A 15,796-nucleotide genomic window follows, 5' to 3' on the forward strand; every position below is an offset into this window, starting at 1 on the left:
ACATTACAAAAATAATAAAAAAAAAAAATCACATGGAACACAAATCAGAAGTCAGAAATTGGTTTGATTGTGGTTTTTTTGGCTATTTTGTTTGGTTTTTATTTGGAGAAGAGCTTTAAATGTAGGGAGAGAAAAAAATATTGAAGACTGTAGAATAGCAAGTTTTGCTCAGAAGCAAAGATCCAGCCAGTGCTGTTCTGTAGCCTTTTGAAAGCAATTTCATGACAAAACTGCATCTCCCTGACAATCAACTGACCTCTTGTCATTCTCAGGGCAGCACACAAAGCAGAGCTTTCACTCTGATTTTTTTGGAGCAAAGGAGATGTCCCCCATCTTTCTACAAATTTCCATTAAATTCACAAAGAGGTAATTAAAAAAAAAAAAAACAAAAAAACACAACACACGAGGAATGACTAATGAACATATAAAATAAAATTTAAAACTAAAATGTACAGAATGCTTGTTACTTACCCAGCACATCAAATACTTCAGAGTAAACAAACTAATTAGAGAGATACCTCCTTTTATTTGAAGCCAACTTCATTTTGGAGGGGAGATATTCAACCCTGATTACTGACCTCTTACAGGAAAAACTGGGAGAGGCAAAAACTGCTGTAAACCCAGGGCAGACTCCACAGTGCTGAGATGCACAGGAACTCCAAGTGATACTCACCCTACAACCAAGATGCTACCTCCCCATGAGAGGTAACAGAAGCTTTGTAGGGACACTTCATCAAGACCAGATCTTATTTCTAAGACTGATTTTTATTCTTTCATTTTCTTGCTCTTTGGCCAAGCTTCTGGCTTATCTTGGAGCCAGCTCTGTGTATACAGTAAGTGTCTTTGAGGGCTGATTTACTGAAACTGAGTTCAATGGCAAGAAAACAAAACCTCTCCCCAGGTTCCCACTTCCCAACCATTCAAAGGAAGGGATGATGAGGTGGTGAGACAGGCACTGTGCATTTTTTATTCATTTGAATGTTTCTAAACATCCCTCCCTTTCAGCTTGCAGGGAGGGAAGGTGAGGAATAAACCCACCTGACCTCATGGGGTATCCCAAGTCTGGACTAATCCTTGTTTTTCTTTCCAGAGGTCTGACTATCTCTAGGAGCTCAGAGATGAGCAGTTCCATACTAACAGCAGCTCTGGAAAAGCTGCTCTGTGTTATCCCAACATACCACATCATGTCGTATAACAGAAGCTGGTACCAAGGCTGAGAAAGAATAGAGAAAAGTTTTCACCACAACCAACAGAGTGTCCTAGGAGAACATCAAGACTCCAATGCCCTTACTGGATGTGCTTCAAACATTTCAGCATGTCCAGCAGCCCAGTTTTGTCACCACACTCAGCAATTCATTCTACCATCCTAGTATTTTTTTTTTTTGTTACCCAAGACTCTTTACATATCCATCCCCACCTTTCCACACCTCTGTTTTCTCTTCAGGAAGAGCAATCCTATCAACAGCCCCTCACCTTATGTTCAAAACCAAACCAAAGCTCTCTGGCAAGGCAGTGGAAAAGACATTTTCATTGAAAATAAAAGTGTCAGAACTTTTTATAGTGCTAAAGGAAATGCTTAGATGAGAACAAAAAATACCTGCAGCCTCTGCCTAGCCCAAATTAACCCATGTACTACTGAAAGCATTGCTTTTATTTTTCAAATGATCATAGTTACACAGTTGTAAGGATTTAAAGAAGCAAGGGAAGGTGATTATTAGGCCTTATTAGTACCCATTCTTGCTCCCAGGTCTAAGCACTCAATAGCTTGCCAGCTGGAGCAGTGAAAAAGAGCCCTTTCCCTTAAAAATGCCCCTACCTAGAGACTGAGGTACCAAGACAGGTTCACCTCCAAGTGACATTAGCCCAACAAGGAGAGAGAAAGCACAAGACATTATTTTTAAAAGGCTCCAGGAAAATCATTTCAAGCATCTTCATTTCTCCTGACCAGGCTCCTGAAGCCTTTGGAATCATCTGAATCCTGGGCCCTTCCTGATGAGATTTGGAGAAGCACTCAGTACTCCCAAGCAAATGGGATAAGAGCTAAAGGTGCTCAGGAGTCTGGAAGAAAAGACCACACAGATAAAATTCCTCCTTCTCCAGCATGGATTTGGGGCACTGAAGGACACAGGTCCCCTGAATCAGCAGCCATAACATCTTGTATGGATCACAGTGTGGACCCTCTGAGGAGCACATTCTACTTGCACCATCAGTCCCTGATTTGGCACCTTCAGGAGGGACTGAGCCACCTCCTTCAGAGGAGGAAAGAAGAAGTTTTCTCCCCAGAGGAACCCTCATGCTGTCCATCTGGGAGTGCACATCCTTCCAGAGCTCATCTCAAATCCTAATGGTGAGAAAAATCATTCCCTCCTATACTCCCAGTCTCTGGAGAGAACGTGTGCTGAGGTTATAAAGCTGCTGAAAATGTTCCTTGCTTATCTCTGATCTTCCAGCTTCCCATGGGCTGCTGCTGTGTTCCAACACAGCTTCCCCATTCCAGCTCTTTCCCAGAGCTGCATGGAGCAGATGTTCAGCCTGTGCTGCAAGAGAAGAGCATCTGGGAACAGGAGAGGAGAACAACCCATGGACACCCCTTGAAGGGAAGGAGCAGAAGGTCACAGGAAGCCACCCTCAAGTATCAGTTTCTAGGTATGACCTGACCAGTTTGAAAAAAAAAAAAAAAATTTTAATAAAATGCAGCCTTCCACTGGGGCTCCCACTTCCTCCAGAACTAGTTATGAAACTTCACCATTGCATATGGGGATGGCCAAGTCTCAACATAAACCCACTCCCAAATATCTGCTGCTAAGGGAAAGGATGTCAGACCCCACACAACAGGGCAGCAGCATTATCATAAATTATAAAAACCATGCAACATCTGCACAAAGTTACCACCACTCTTGCTCAAACTCTTCAGTGGGTCTTGCCTCAATAAATTAATTTTTTTTGAGCCTGACACCAAAGCCAGACAGATCTCCTTTCTCCCTTTGACATTCCAAGTACCACGAGTGTCCCCAGCATCACACCAGGAAGGTCTGGGTGGGTTAAGCTCCACTGAGCTGGCAGCTGATTGTCCCCATCCAGCTGACAGGGACACACTGCCCAACACCACTGATGCACAATATTTCCTGCAAAGACAATTTTTTTTGCTGTTCTTCAGCCTCCTGTGAAGGTGCCCCAACACAACCAGAGCCACCCTGCAGCTCCCTGAAGGGATTTTGTTAAAAAAAATCAAGCACAATTATTCCATGGAATTTGATAGAAGTAACAAAGCAGACCTCACCTGGGCTTTCTTCTGCTTTAGAGCTTATTTCATGCCTTTGGCATCAACTCCTGCTAATGACTTGTTGAAATCCATTAGAAAAAGCCAAATTGTAGCCAGCAGTGCTGGGACCTGGTACTGACCCCACAATTCATTTCCACCTCTCAGTTCCTCCTCACCAGGAGGGACGTGGCTTTCTGCTCCTGCTGGGTGACCATCCTGCAATATTTCCCAGGAATTATCCTTCTAATCTGTGTCCATCCCAGCAATATCTATTTTACTTTGTATTCCCAAGAGGACCCAAAAGAAATCTGCCATTCAGTAATGGTAATATTTAGAGATTTACTGATTAATATGTTGAAATTATTCCATTTTTTCACCTTAACAAACTTCATTTTCCTGTGCATGCTGTCATTTCAGCCCAATTAAAAAACACTAAAGATCATCAAGCCTCTCATATGCCACACTCCTAGCAAGAGGGAGCAGTGATTCCACTTGTAAACAGAAAAAATTGTAACTACTTCTGCAGGACCTGATAAAACTACATTTTTACACCAACTAAAAACCTTCAGGAACTTGAGAGCTCTCTTCATTGATGTAAAACTGCAATCACCAAACCTACAGAAGCATCTTCAGCCAACACCAGTATTTTGTTACAATCTCCAAAGAAGCAGAGATTTGCTTTTATCTTTTTTTACTGTTGTTTCATTTAAAAATAAGCAGATTCAGTGACTTGCAATATCTCCAGAATGAAAAGAAACCAAGACAGGCAAAAGCCCTACAAAAACTACTTAACAGTTCAGCTGCTGGGCCAGCCCAAATCAACCCAAAATTTCTTTAAGTTCTGCTTTAGGGAGTTGATCTCCCAGTGCTGCACCAACCCTACCACCAAAAAATTGTTTGTTAATGTATAACCAGAGACAGATTTCATATCAAACTTCCCTCTGCTTTCAGGTGCAAAAGAATATTATAAGACAACAGCCTCGGTCTGCTGATTTTTCAAAGAAAATGCCTACAGGGTGCAAGATGGTGTAACCAAATAATAAAATTATTTCATTTGTAATCATTTAAGTCTTTCAGGGTATCAGAGTCCCTGTCTACACGTGAGCTGGGTTATCACTGTCACTTCTACCTACACAAGGCAGGGTGGGAGACTTCAGAGCTTCACCAAGGGCATCCCTGACATCTCTTCTTGTGGCTTCACCAGTGAAGCACCAGCACCTCTCACCTGGGCACCTACAGCAAGAAGAGAAATCCCCCTGCAGCAGCACACGGAGCTTTGCAGCCAAAAAAAAAAAAATTAAAAAAACAATTTCAAAACCATGGGCAACTGTGTGAACACAAAATTTGTAACCAAGAATAACTGAGGGGTTTTTCCACAGTTTGGAGGAAAAACGTTTTACACTTATTTTGTATTAGTTAACTTCCTAGATATTTCTGGCTTGAAAGACAACCACTATGTGGGAAGCAGCTGCATTGAGTTAAGAGACTTTTTTTTTTTTTTAAGAGTTTTCAACTCTGAGGTGCTCTTTTGAGTCTCAGAAGACTGCTGCATTTCTACACGTGTTTCCAAAGAGTGGGATCTAGTGTCACACCTCAGGGAAGCTTCCCCCCCCCTCTCTTTGCCTAGATTTAGGTATTTGTACTTAAAATCCATACACAAGTTTTAAAACACCCCTGCCCAGACTGCCTTGCAATGCTTGAGCTCCTGTGTGTGCAGACAAGCACCAGAGGAGACTTTAATTACAGAAACAAAGAAATGATGCCCTGAAGATCATTTGCTGCTACTTCAAGCAACTTTTGTCAAGAACTGCAAGGCAAACAGGGGCAGCTCTCTCATCCTCTTACAGGCTTATGGCAACAAAAGCATTTTGTTTGTTTGGGAAGTCCTCAGTGCATAGGGGCTGAAACTGCAGCCTGTTGACCTATGGATCAAACAATTAAGCACTGGGGTATTACAGGGACTAATCAAGAGCTGAGGAACTTCAGCTCACAAGAGGCAACTTCCAAGGAAACCAGCAGTACCCCCTCTGATCCAAAACATCACCTGGAGCCCTGTAGTTTTACTGTATGCTTTTCAACTGCTTTTATACAAGTCAGGCTTCTTCCATTCTGACTCCTCACAAAGTTGCTGAACAATAAAGCTAAAGTGGTCAGATTTATTATTTTTATATCCACAGTCAGATACTGCAAAGAAGGCAAAAAAAAAAAAAAGCATCCAAGTTAGTTCCTGTTACTGACATTCACATTAACTTTGTGGTTTTATTCAGAACACTTGGGCCAGCCCATGAGCACCCTCGGGAAGAGCAGGCATTAAAGACAGAATGAATGTACAAAGGAAAATGTGCTTTTTGTTTTGTTTTGCTCTCTACAAGGAAAGGTCATTGAAGGAAAAAAAAAAAAAAAAAAAAAAAAGGAAGCAGCAGGAGACAGGAGAAAAAGTGAAAAGGAAAACAAAAAAGGGAGCTTTTGGAAGGCAACACAGCAAAATAGTTTTGGTCATTTGACAATATCTAAACTGAAGGGATGAGTTGGTATTAATTCCCCCCCCCCAAAAAAAAAAAAAAAACAGATGTGACAATAGCTGTGCAGGTTCCTGGCCCCCAAGCAGATACACATCTGTCCTACTGAGCTGCACCACTCACATGAGGCCATTCCTGCACATCTGTATACATTTACTGGATCAGAGTGTCAAACTGGGAAGTCTCTGGAGTGGGAAACTGGTCTTCACAGATGTTTGGACCCAGGGCAGCACAGGGAGGCTCTCCTGGACCTCAGAGAACTCACAGCCCAATCTACTCTTCAATATTTTCATTGTGTCAGACCATCAGATCTGGGGCTGCCAACCCCTTGTTTCAAGTTAGGCTGCAGATGGACTTGGATCACAGTCCTTGATTTTTCTGGAGAAAAAAAACCCAGCCTTTTGCTTGCTTAGTGGTCCATGTTGGCTTTTTGACAAATAGAAGAAGAGTTCTGCATGGATCCTTGGGTTTCTATTGGAGCAAAATCTCTTCACCCTGCCACTACAGTTACCTTGAAGAAACTGTTGAACATTTTACAACAGGTTTTGTTTGTTCAGTGTTAGATGCTCAGGTTTCCTTCTTCTACAAAGCCTAAATCTTTAGCTAAAGTTTGAGGGAAAGCAGGGTATGTGGTTGTAACATATGTGATAGATGTCTATAAATAAATAAATCACTTGATAACACTCCTGAGTCAACATTGGAAGCTTTTGCCAAAGATACTACTTTAAATACAGGAAACATTTCACTGTGGAGAGTAATTGTACATAATGACTTTATCAACAGCCACACATAGTGGAATTCATATAATGAAAGATCCTTCCCAGCACAATACACAGCAACTAAAAAATAGCTAGTTCTGGACCCAACATGATCCATTGCTTTATACTCATGGGCTTTCCTCCCTTCCCCCCTCCAGGCTCTTAGAAATCTACAGAATTTCATATTATAACCCTAAAGTTTCAGAACTAGCTGAGAAAAACAGGAAAAGAAATGGCTTTTTTTTTTTTTAATCCCATTTTAAAAAATACAGCTATTCGTTAAGCACACCCAGCATTCCCTGGAGACAGAAAAACACAACATTTGAAACTTTTCCCACCGAGATGTCATGGAGAATTCCTACCCTAAGCTAGAACATCATCCAGCCATTGAAACTGCTCCGGGAGGCTCCTGCATCCAACTGAGCCACACTGAGGGATCTGGAAGTCATTCCAACAGATCCATTACCCAACACACATCCCAGGTAATGGCATCATTACAGACACACTTCAGGCACAGGAACACGACAAGGAGAGTTACCTGTTGGCTACAACCTAATTTTAAAGACAGTTGTGCTACAGCATCTCTGCTTTGGCTTAGAGGTTTCCTTTTAACCGCAGCTTTTTTCAGCTCTGAACTGCAAAGTAGTTCAACTCAACAGCTTTGTTTCTTTACTCTTCACTTCTCCCCCTTCTTTAAATACTGCCCGGCTGTATTATCAAGCAGGACTTTTCCGAAGTGGCTGGTGATTTAAGTACCCACCATAAAATACCCTCAAGAAGACCGAGTTCATGAATCTCCACCTTTTACTGAAATTCTCATGCAGGCGTCCAAAAGCACTGCTGGCTTTTTACTGACTTGGCCTCAGCAATCCCTTCTCCTTGCCTAATTCCATCCCGGTCCCTTTATACATGTGCAACACTTTAAACGTAAATCATGTGCAAAAGGCTGAAATCAAAACCCTAATAAAACAGAGGGGTCGCAAAATAAGTATTACTCGTTAAAGCTAAATCAAAGAGGCTTTCTGTAAGGTTATTGTTTTTTTAAAAAAAAAAAAAATAAAAATACGCGTATCAAGATTAACAAAACCTTCTCGGAAGGCTGCAAAGGCAAAACATCCCCCAAAGCTGGGAGCTAAAGGACAAATCATCATTGACAACATCACCCCGGGAACCATAAATCACGTATCAAAAGCGGGATTGCCTGGGAATGGTTACACTTAGCTAATAACTCGGCCAAACACTTGGAAAGGCTTTTTACGAAGCAATTAAACACAGATCGAGTATAAAACTCGGAGTTCGTTAAGATGAAGGGTTCGGGGAGGGGGGGTGGGGGGGGTGTTGGAGCCTCCGGGCTCTCGGAGGGGCCACGCAGCCCCCTCGGGGCCCAGCACCGCCATCCCCACAGCCGGGACCGGGCACCCTCTGGGCCGGTTCCGCCACCCCGGACCTCCGGCCAGCGGGCTTGGTGCCGGTCCCGACATTACCGAACCCCTCCCAATCCTCGGTATCACTCCCGGACAAAACCCGTGAGGCAGCTCGGATCCCGCACAACCCTACCTTGCGTGGAGTCTCCCAGCTCCGCCCGGCTGCCCGCCCGCAGCAACAGGAGCAGCGGGAGCAGCAGGAACCTCCCGTCCCCGCCGCACGGCTGCTGCATTCCTGAACCGCCGCCGCGCTACTCCCACATCCACCGCGCAGCCCCGGCGTCCCGGGGACGGCCCGCGCACCACCCGCGGGGCCGCCTCGCTGCTGCTTCTCCTCCTCCTTCTTCTCCCTCCTCCTCCTCCTCCTCTCTTCTCTCCTCCCGCCTCGCCGACCCGTCCCACGCCGCGCCCTCGGGGCTGCGCTCTGCTGGCGGGCGGGGAAGGGAGCGCGGCGGCCGCCGCCTCGGCCCCCTCGGTTGTCACTTTCCGCCCGCTCGGCTCTCACCGCGGCCCCGGCCCCGCAGCGCCCTCTGCTGCCCGCCCCAACCCCGCCTCGCCGCGGCCCTCACCCACAACGGCGCCATTTTCCGTACCCCCACCTTCCCCGCTCACCTGCCTGCGGGGCAGTGCCCCCGGCACTGCGGGGCCTCCTTCACCGAACACCCCCTGACCTTTTCCACCCGCTTCCCTTTCCCTCACCGTCCGGCCACGCGGTGCCCTCGTCCACCCCGTGCCCTCGTCCACCCCGTGCCCTCGTCCACCCCGTGCCCTCGTCCACCCCGTGCCCTCGTCCACCCCGTGCCCTCGTCCACCCCGTGCCCTCGTCCACCCCGTGCCCTCGTCCACCCCGTGCCCTCGTCCACCCCGTGCCCTCGTCCACCCCGTGCCCTCGTCCACCCCGTGCCCTCGTCCACCCCGTGCCCTCGTCCACCCCGTGCCCTCGTCCACCCCGTGCCCTCGTCCACCCCGTGCCCTCGTCCACCCCGTGCCCTCGTCCACCCCGTGCCCTCGTCCACCCCGTGCCCTCGTCCACCCCGTGCCCTCGTCCACCCCGTGCCCTCGTCCACCCCGTGCCCTCGTCCACCCCGTGCCCTCGTCCACCCCGTGCCCTCGTCCACCCCGTGCCCTCGTCCACCCCGTGCCCTCGTCCACCCCGTGCCCTCGTCCACCCCGTGCCCTTTTCCCTAACACCCACCCACTGCCCTTTCCCTCACCACTCACCCACTTCCCTCTTCCACCCTCTCCCCTTTCCCTCACCGTGCCCCCGCTTCCCCGGGATTTGGGAAGGCACCAGCCTTGGGGTTGCCATCCCTTCCCCACGTGGCTTTTCCTCCAGGGTTCTTGCACCCGAAGGGAACCCCCCACTCCAGTTTTGCTGCTTGGTGCCGCCATTCGTGGACTCGCCACAGTGGGAAAGAACCTTCAAGAGGTTCACCCATCAGTCCTACACCACCTTGACCAGTAAATCATTCCCTGGAGCACACCTACAAGAGTTGGTTAGGGTTTTTTTTTAACCCCCCAGGGATGGTGACCAGCACCTCCCCAGGCAGCCCCATCCTGCACTTCACTGCTCTCAGTGAAGGAGTTTTTCTTAGTACCTAATCTGAACCTCCCCTGCGCACAACGTGAACCCAATTCCTCTTGTTCTGACCTAGGGAGGCCAACAGCCTCATCACCACAACCTCCTCACCACAACCTCCTCTCAAGGTATTTGCTGAGGGCAATAATGTCTCCCCTCAACCTCCTCTTCTCCAGCCTGAACAGCCCTAGCTCCTCCTTCAGGCTCTACTCAGAAGATTTAATCATCTCACATCTCCAACCTGACCTCTCCTCCAGACCTCTAAGCTTCTCAGGTCTCTTCCCCATCTTCCCTCCTCTCACTTAGGAAGGCCAGAGCACCTTTCTCAGCAAACTTTGCTGAGGAACATCCCCAGCCACAAAGTTAAGGACAGCAGCAGAAAGGTGGTGAAATCACCACCTTTGGGTGTCTTGATGCTCAAGAACAGGGCAACCCACACCTGCCCCCCACACCAAAGCCTCCCCAGGGGCCTACAGCAATGGAGAGGAAGATGATGGAGGTACCCAACCCATGCCAACCACCTTCTGGTCCCTCACACCCCAGGCACAGTCCCTCCTCAGTTCTACATTAACTTAAAGTTTATCCCACTGAGCTCCCTGAGCAGTGTTCTACTTTTTAGACCATTTCTGTTGAAACAGAACAAAGAAACAGAGCCAGCAGTGTGCAGCTGTGGGTTACTAGTCAAGAGCTTCCAATCTGTAACATTTACAGTTTCCTGGATCTCTCCTCTTTCCTGCAACTCAGGACTTCAGAAGTCCACTTTGCATCTTAGGAACTGGTTTTTAGCCCCCTCTGCCTTAAGGAAATAACACAGAATCATTTGGGTTGGAAAGGACCTCTGAAATCATGAAGTCCAACCCTTGATCCTCCGTGGTTCCCAGCCCATGGCACTCAGTGCCACATCCAATCACTTCTTAAAAACCTCCAGGGATGGAGAATCCATCCCCTCCCTGGGCAGCCCATTCCAATACCTCATCACCCTCTCTGTAAAGAATTTTTTCCTAGTATCTAACCCAATCAACATTTAACATATTGATTTCTCCTAGTTTCACTTTTTTATCTAAAAAAACCCAAAAAGCACCAACCTACCTGAAAAGGAGTCAGGTGTATCTACTGCCCAAGATCACTACGAAGGCTCCATCAGCCCATGACATGGTGCCCACAACCAGCCCCCAAACCTGCTTTTTCCTCTCCCTGCTGACAAAATGAAGCTGAGCTTTGTGGGGCAGGAGGGCTGAATTTTCCCCCAACACATTACACCCCAGCTCTATCTGCAGGCAAGCAGATTTGCCAGGGGGTAGCAGGGTTCTGCAGAAGCTGAAGGACACTGCCAAAGCTGCCTGATAGCTACTTCCCACTCAGGAGAATTAATCACATTCTTAGGATGCTTAGGTTAAGTTTAAGACTTCAAACATCAGCAACTGCTTAATAAAAAGTTCATAAGTGGAGTGGAAACAAGGACAAGATTAAAGGAATTTCCTCCTCACTTCCTGCTAGATCAGATCCCACCCCTCTCAGGCTTGCTTTCTGCCACATGAATCTTGTATTTCTTGTCAGACACTCAGAGTTTCAAGAGAAGGAACAAGCCCAGATAAGCATCTGGCTGCCTGTTAGGGAAGGAGATTGAGGCCTGGAACCACCTTCTCATAGACACAAGCATGCACACATTCCTCCTCAAACCAAGGACAACGATAAGAGATTATTTCCTAGGGAAAACTGACCAGCAAACAAACATGGATTAAACAGAAGAGATAAGCCAAGATTGATACTGCCAGAGCTGGGATAGGATCCAGGGGTGACACATGGATGCTGGCACATGGGTGCTTCTGTTTGCAGCACAATAGGTTTGAGTTTCTGCAGCATTAGATGAAGCAGCTCCTTGTTTGAGGTACAGGACTTTTTGCCACCGTGCTCTGGTGTGCCTTAGGATGCAGTTTCACAGCTGGCTGAAGGCAGCCATGCTCCCACCTTTCCCAATCCCTCATCCCTGATATATTTTTGGTGCCAGCTCTAGCACTTGCACAGCCACCCAGGACCTGGATGAGCCCAAACCAACCCCAAAGCCAAATCCCCCAGAGCAGCCACAGAAATTCAAACCAAGGACTGCAAGGACACCCACCAATGGCTTCCCCTACATCACTTCCCACTCCTGCACATTGCTTCTGACTCAGAGAACCAGAAATTAAGATGGTTCAAGAGAAAAAACTGATAGTTACCTTCAGAGTACAGGCCTTGAACCACCTCTTTTTTTGTTCTTCAGTCTTCGGGTGAGAGGGAACTCACCAGAACCTGTTCCACTGTCCCTGAGCAAGAGGAACAAGGCAGCCCTAAGGTCCAACCAAGACTCCAGATCAGCAGGTAGGTTTATGGTGGTGAGGCAGGTCTGGGATCAAGCAGAGAAGTCAACCCAGAGGTCAGGCTTCAGCCCAGCAGAATCCATAACCAGGCCCAAGAACATTGGAGTCACAGAACCTCAGTCCTCCAACAGAGCCCAGGGAGAAATAAAGAGATAATGAGCCCAGGGCTGAGCTTAAATAGAGCCCCTGGAAAAGGGTGAGAGGCCCCAGGTGAAGCTTGTCAGTCATTAAGAGCTGTGATTGCCCTCAGGTTTTAACACTTATCATCTAGAGCCAGGAAAATGAGAGGTAACCCAGCAGGGAGAAGGTCAGGCCAGCCAGCTGGGAGAGGATTTCTGCAGCCCCAAACCTGCCTGCCCTGCCCCTCAAAGGTGACATTGGAAATGACTTCCCAGCTGATCCCACTGCAAGCTGAGTGCAATCAAATTAATCTCTTTTGTTCCCTGCATGTTCATCAGGGCAAGTCCAGCCACCTGGCTCTGGGGCAAATTGCCTCTCTGATGAGAGAGGAGCAATCCTGACCCCACAACTTCTGGGGTGCTCAATCCAGCAAAGCCGAGGGAGCCCCTTGTTCAGGGGTGGGGTAGGAGCAGTGGAACCATTGCTTCTGGCAGCCATCTGCCCTTTGAGTTGTTTAGTTGGAACATAAATTTGTTTCCTTAATGTCTCTGTTGGTTGTGTAGTGAAGCAAAGTGTCCCTGAGGTCCAGATCCCTCTGGGCTGGGTGCAGGGACAACCCACGGAAGGTGCCTGAGGGGCCAAAAAAAGCCTCTGGCAGATGGAGAAACCAAACGTGGATTTCCCCAAGTCTTCAGTTAGCTTCCAAGTGTTGGATAGAGGCAGTGTGAAGGGATAAATCCTCTCTAATTAAAAACCAAACCACTTATTTTTAGCTGCAGATCTACCAAAGCCCATGCAATTAGCAAATATAAATCACATTCTGGCTTGAAGACTCTTCAGCACAGCACAGAAATGAAAGTTAAAATATATCTTCTGGGACAACGTGGTACATCTGCTCTCAATCTGCAGTGTTTTTAAATCAATACAAATCTTCTCCCTCCTTGAACATGCTGCAGTCTGTCATACCACAGTGGAAGAAACTCAAAATATATGAAACAAAGGAACCAGAGTGGACGCAGCCCTGAGCACCAGAAAATGAATAGCACAGAGGATTTTTAATGATCTGATGGCAAAAAGTAGGCAGGGGAAGGATAAGCACTGGCTTGGGAGGACAAATCACAGAGAGTTTCTCCTGCAGGATGCTTCAGAGATGTAACCCCCAGATAAAGCTTCAAGGTGACTCCAAGGAGAAGAATTGGCTGTTTGATGCATGTCTACATTTTTTAAAACAAGGAAAGGCTTGTAGTCAATATCTCTGTGGAATGAGTTCCTGCAGGGAAAATGTATTACACACAAAACTTTTTTTATTCCTTTTTTTTTTTTTTTTTTAATGAAAAGATAGCAAAGAAGCTGACTGTCTGGGAATGATTTGTAAGTACAATAAACCTCACAAGAGGATGATAAGCAAAATATTGTAAGAGAATAGTGTCAGAAGTACAGCAAAATAAAAGAGAAACATTACACATTTGTAGTTCCTGACAATGTGTGTTCTTAAGTATCATGTCACATTATAAAGGGATCCTTGTTTTCCTTTCCATCTTTCACTAATACTCCTATTAATCTATCCCAGATTTTTTCTGTTTCAGCCATTTGAGGCCAAATCAATCATCCTTTGCCCATTTGAAATTGAACTTGAATTATTCCAATGTGTTAAGGCTTCCAGAGTGGAACCTGGAGATAAGGCCCATGGATTCCTACAAACTCTGCCCTGTGGAAAGACCACGTGTAAATCCCATTTCACTCCTGGTTTTTAAATGCTGGGATGGAATGAGGAGAACAACAACTACTGCTGCTTTTTGAAGACCAGAGACCCACAAACATCTTTTCTTACCCTCTCAGTTCTTTAGAATATTCTGACTTCCATATGTGAAGATGCTGCCTCACTTGATAAATGCTTCGTTTTCTAGCTGAGTTTTCAGGAGCTTCTTTAAAATGAGTAGAAGCTATTAATGTAGATCTTCTGAATTCTCTGAAAAAAATCAACCAAAAACAACTTGTGCCTTGCTAAGCAATTTTTTTCCAGCAAGTTAGGCTTTTTGTAAAAGTCCATTGCAGAGAGTTTAAGAAATACAAATATTGGCCAGCAGGCATGTGAAAAATTTTACTTTATATGGTCCTGTATCAAAAACTTTGCTTTTTGTTCATAATTTCCTGAGAAAATAAACCTGGTGATCCTGACAGAGCACTCTTAAGCAATTAAGACTGTTTTCAGGATTTGTGTTTCCAGGAGTGAGACCAAAGGAGATCCCAGATGGCACTTGACTCATTGCTTTACTTCAGAGTTAAACCCAGCACTGGTCCTTGTCAGGAGGTTTCTGGACATTTCTTTCCCTGCCCAAGCTCCAGGTTTGTCCCCTCATTTTTTTGTACATTGTTTTGTATTTTGGAGGCAGTGGGTTAGGTCTAGGAGTATTGTGCCAGCTTTGCAGTCAGCTCAGTCTCCTTCTCAGGCTGAATTTTTGGTTTTTCTGTGCCTGAAAAGGAAAGCAAAGGACTGGCTAAAGAAAAAAGCAGCATCAGGGGGCAGAGGACAGATTGTAGCCCTTGAGAATGAGGGAGGGAGTACCAGGAGGTGCAGTGCAACCTTGTGCAGATAATCTACTTCAGTTTGTGATCTGGGAGCATTTTGAAAATTGGCAGGAGGCTGTGGAAAAGATAAAAGGAAACCCCTTGAAACAGACCACAATCCTCTCCCTTTCATATGTGTATTACACTGGAATTTTATATATACATGGCAGAAGGACTCTGTTCTTTGTATCCTTGAATTCCATAGCTCAGGACCACGTAGTGTTACCCTTCTGGAAAAATGAGGGTGATGGAATGGGACAGGAGCACCAGCAACTACTAACATGCAAATACTGGCATGCTTATTCTGCATTAGTTTTGTTGTTATTACTTTATTTTTCTGACTGTGTGCTGGCACCCCAGCAGGTTCATTAAGCTTAATTTCCATTGTGCTGGATACTTTCAAAGCATTAATTTAACAACCAGGATGGTAGAGAGCAGGAACAGGAGAAGTGTGTCAGAGTGTGGCTTCCAAATAGTCACAGGGGCTGATTATTTCCATTTCAGATGCTGAACTTTGTAGTTATCCTTTGGGAGGAAAGAATTGTAATTGTTTTACATCTGACTTTCTCATTAGTCCCAGAAGTGACTCTTGGAAAGAAGGCAATGGATTTAGAGCTTAGTTTGGGCACGACCAGGTTGTATTTTTGCAAAATATCTCAGGTAATTTCAGGTGAAACTCTTCCTTCACTTCAAAGGGGCCCCGATTCCTCTTGTGGAGCTTGTTTTGCATTTTCTAAAAGGAATCAATTAACCCAGTCCTCAAAAATCTGACTCAGAGAAGAGATGATTAGGGCAATGGTTTGGAAAACAACTGAGATCACACCCAACAACTGACTTCCCACCACTTGCAGGTAGCCCCAGACCAAGTTGTAGGAAGTAGTCCTGCCAGCCATCAGCATGACCCAGGGTGATTTCACCACCTTCCTGAACAATCTCATCATTGTTGCCAGGCATATAAAGCAGTAAAATACTTTGGTCATTAGAGGAAGAAGGCTGTGACAATTTTTGCAGGAGAAAAATAGCTCCCAGAATGTGTGGTTTGACAGGTTACTGAGGAGGGCTGTACATAGGCCTTTACAATTTATTTACTTGCAAGCCTACACAGGGATTTTGTTAGGGATTTGGCATCTCAAACAGGTTTTTCTTCCAGCAACGTTTCAATCCACCTTTCAGACTCGCAATTAAGGCAAACTGAACCAGAGATCCATT

The 15,796-nt window shown here is 46.1% G+C and overlaps 1 protein-coding gene across 1 annotated transcript in view; it reads right to left on the minus strand.

The window, feature by feature from the left end:
- The window catches only part of ROR1 (receptor tyrosine kinase like orphan receptor 1), a 155,687-nt gene extending 147,246 nt beyond the window's left edge, over positions 1–8,441 (minus strand). The window contains exon 1 of the mRNA XM_071749930.1: positions 8,097–8,441. Coding sequence (XP_071606031.1) covers positions 8,097–8,196 — 100 coding nt within the window. The 5' untranslated portion in view covers positions 8,197–8,441. The remainder of the gene's footprint in view (positions 1–8,096) is intronic.
- Positions 8,442–15,796: the final 7,355 nt, after the last annotated feature.

This window comes from Heliangelus exortis, chromosome 8, assembly GCF_036169615.1.
Source record: "Heliangelus exortis chromosome 8, bHelExo1.hap1, whole genome shotgun sequence".
NCBI lineage: Eukaryota > Metazoa > Chordata > Aves > Apodiformes > Trochilidae > Heliangelus > Heliangelus exortis.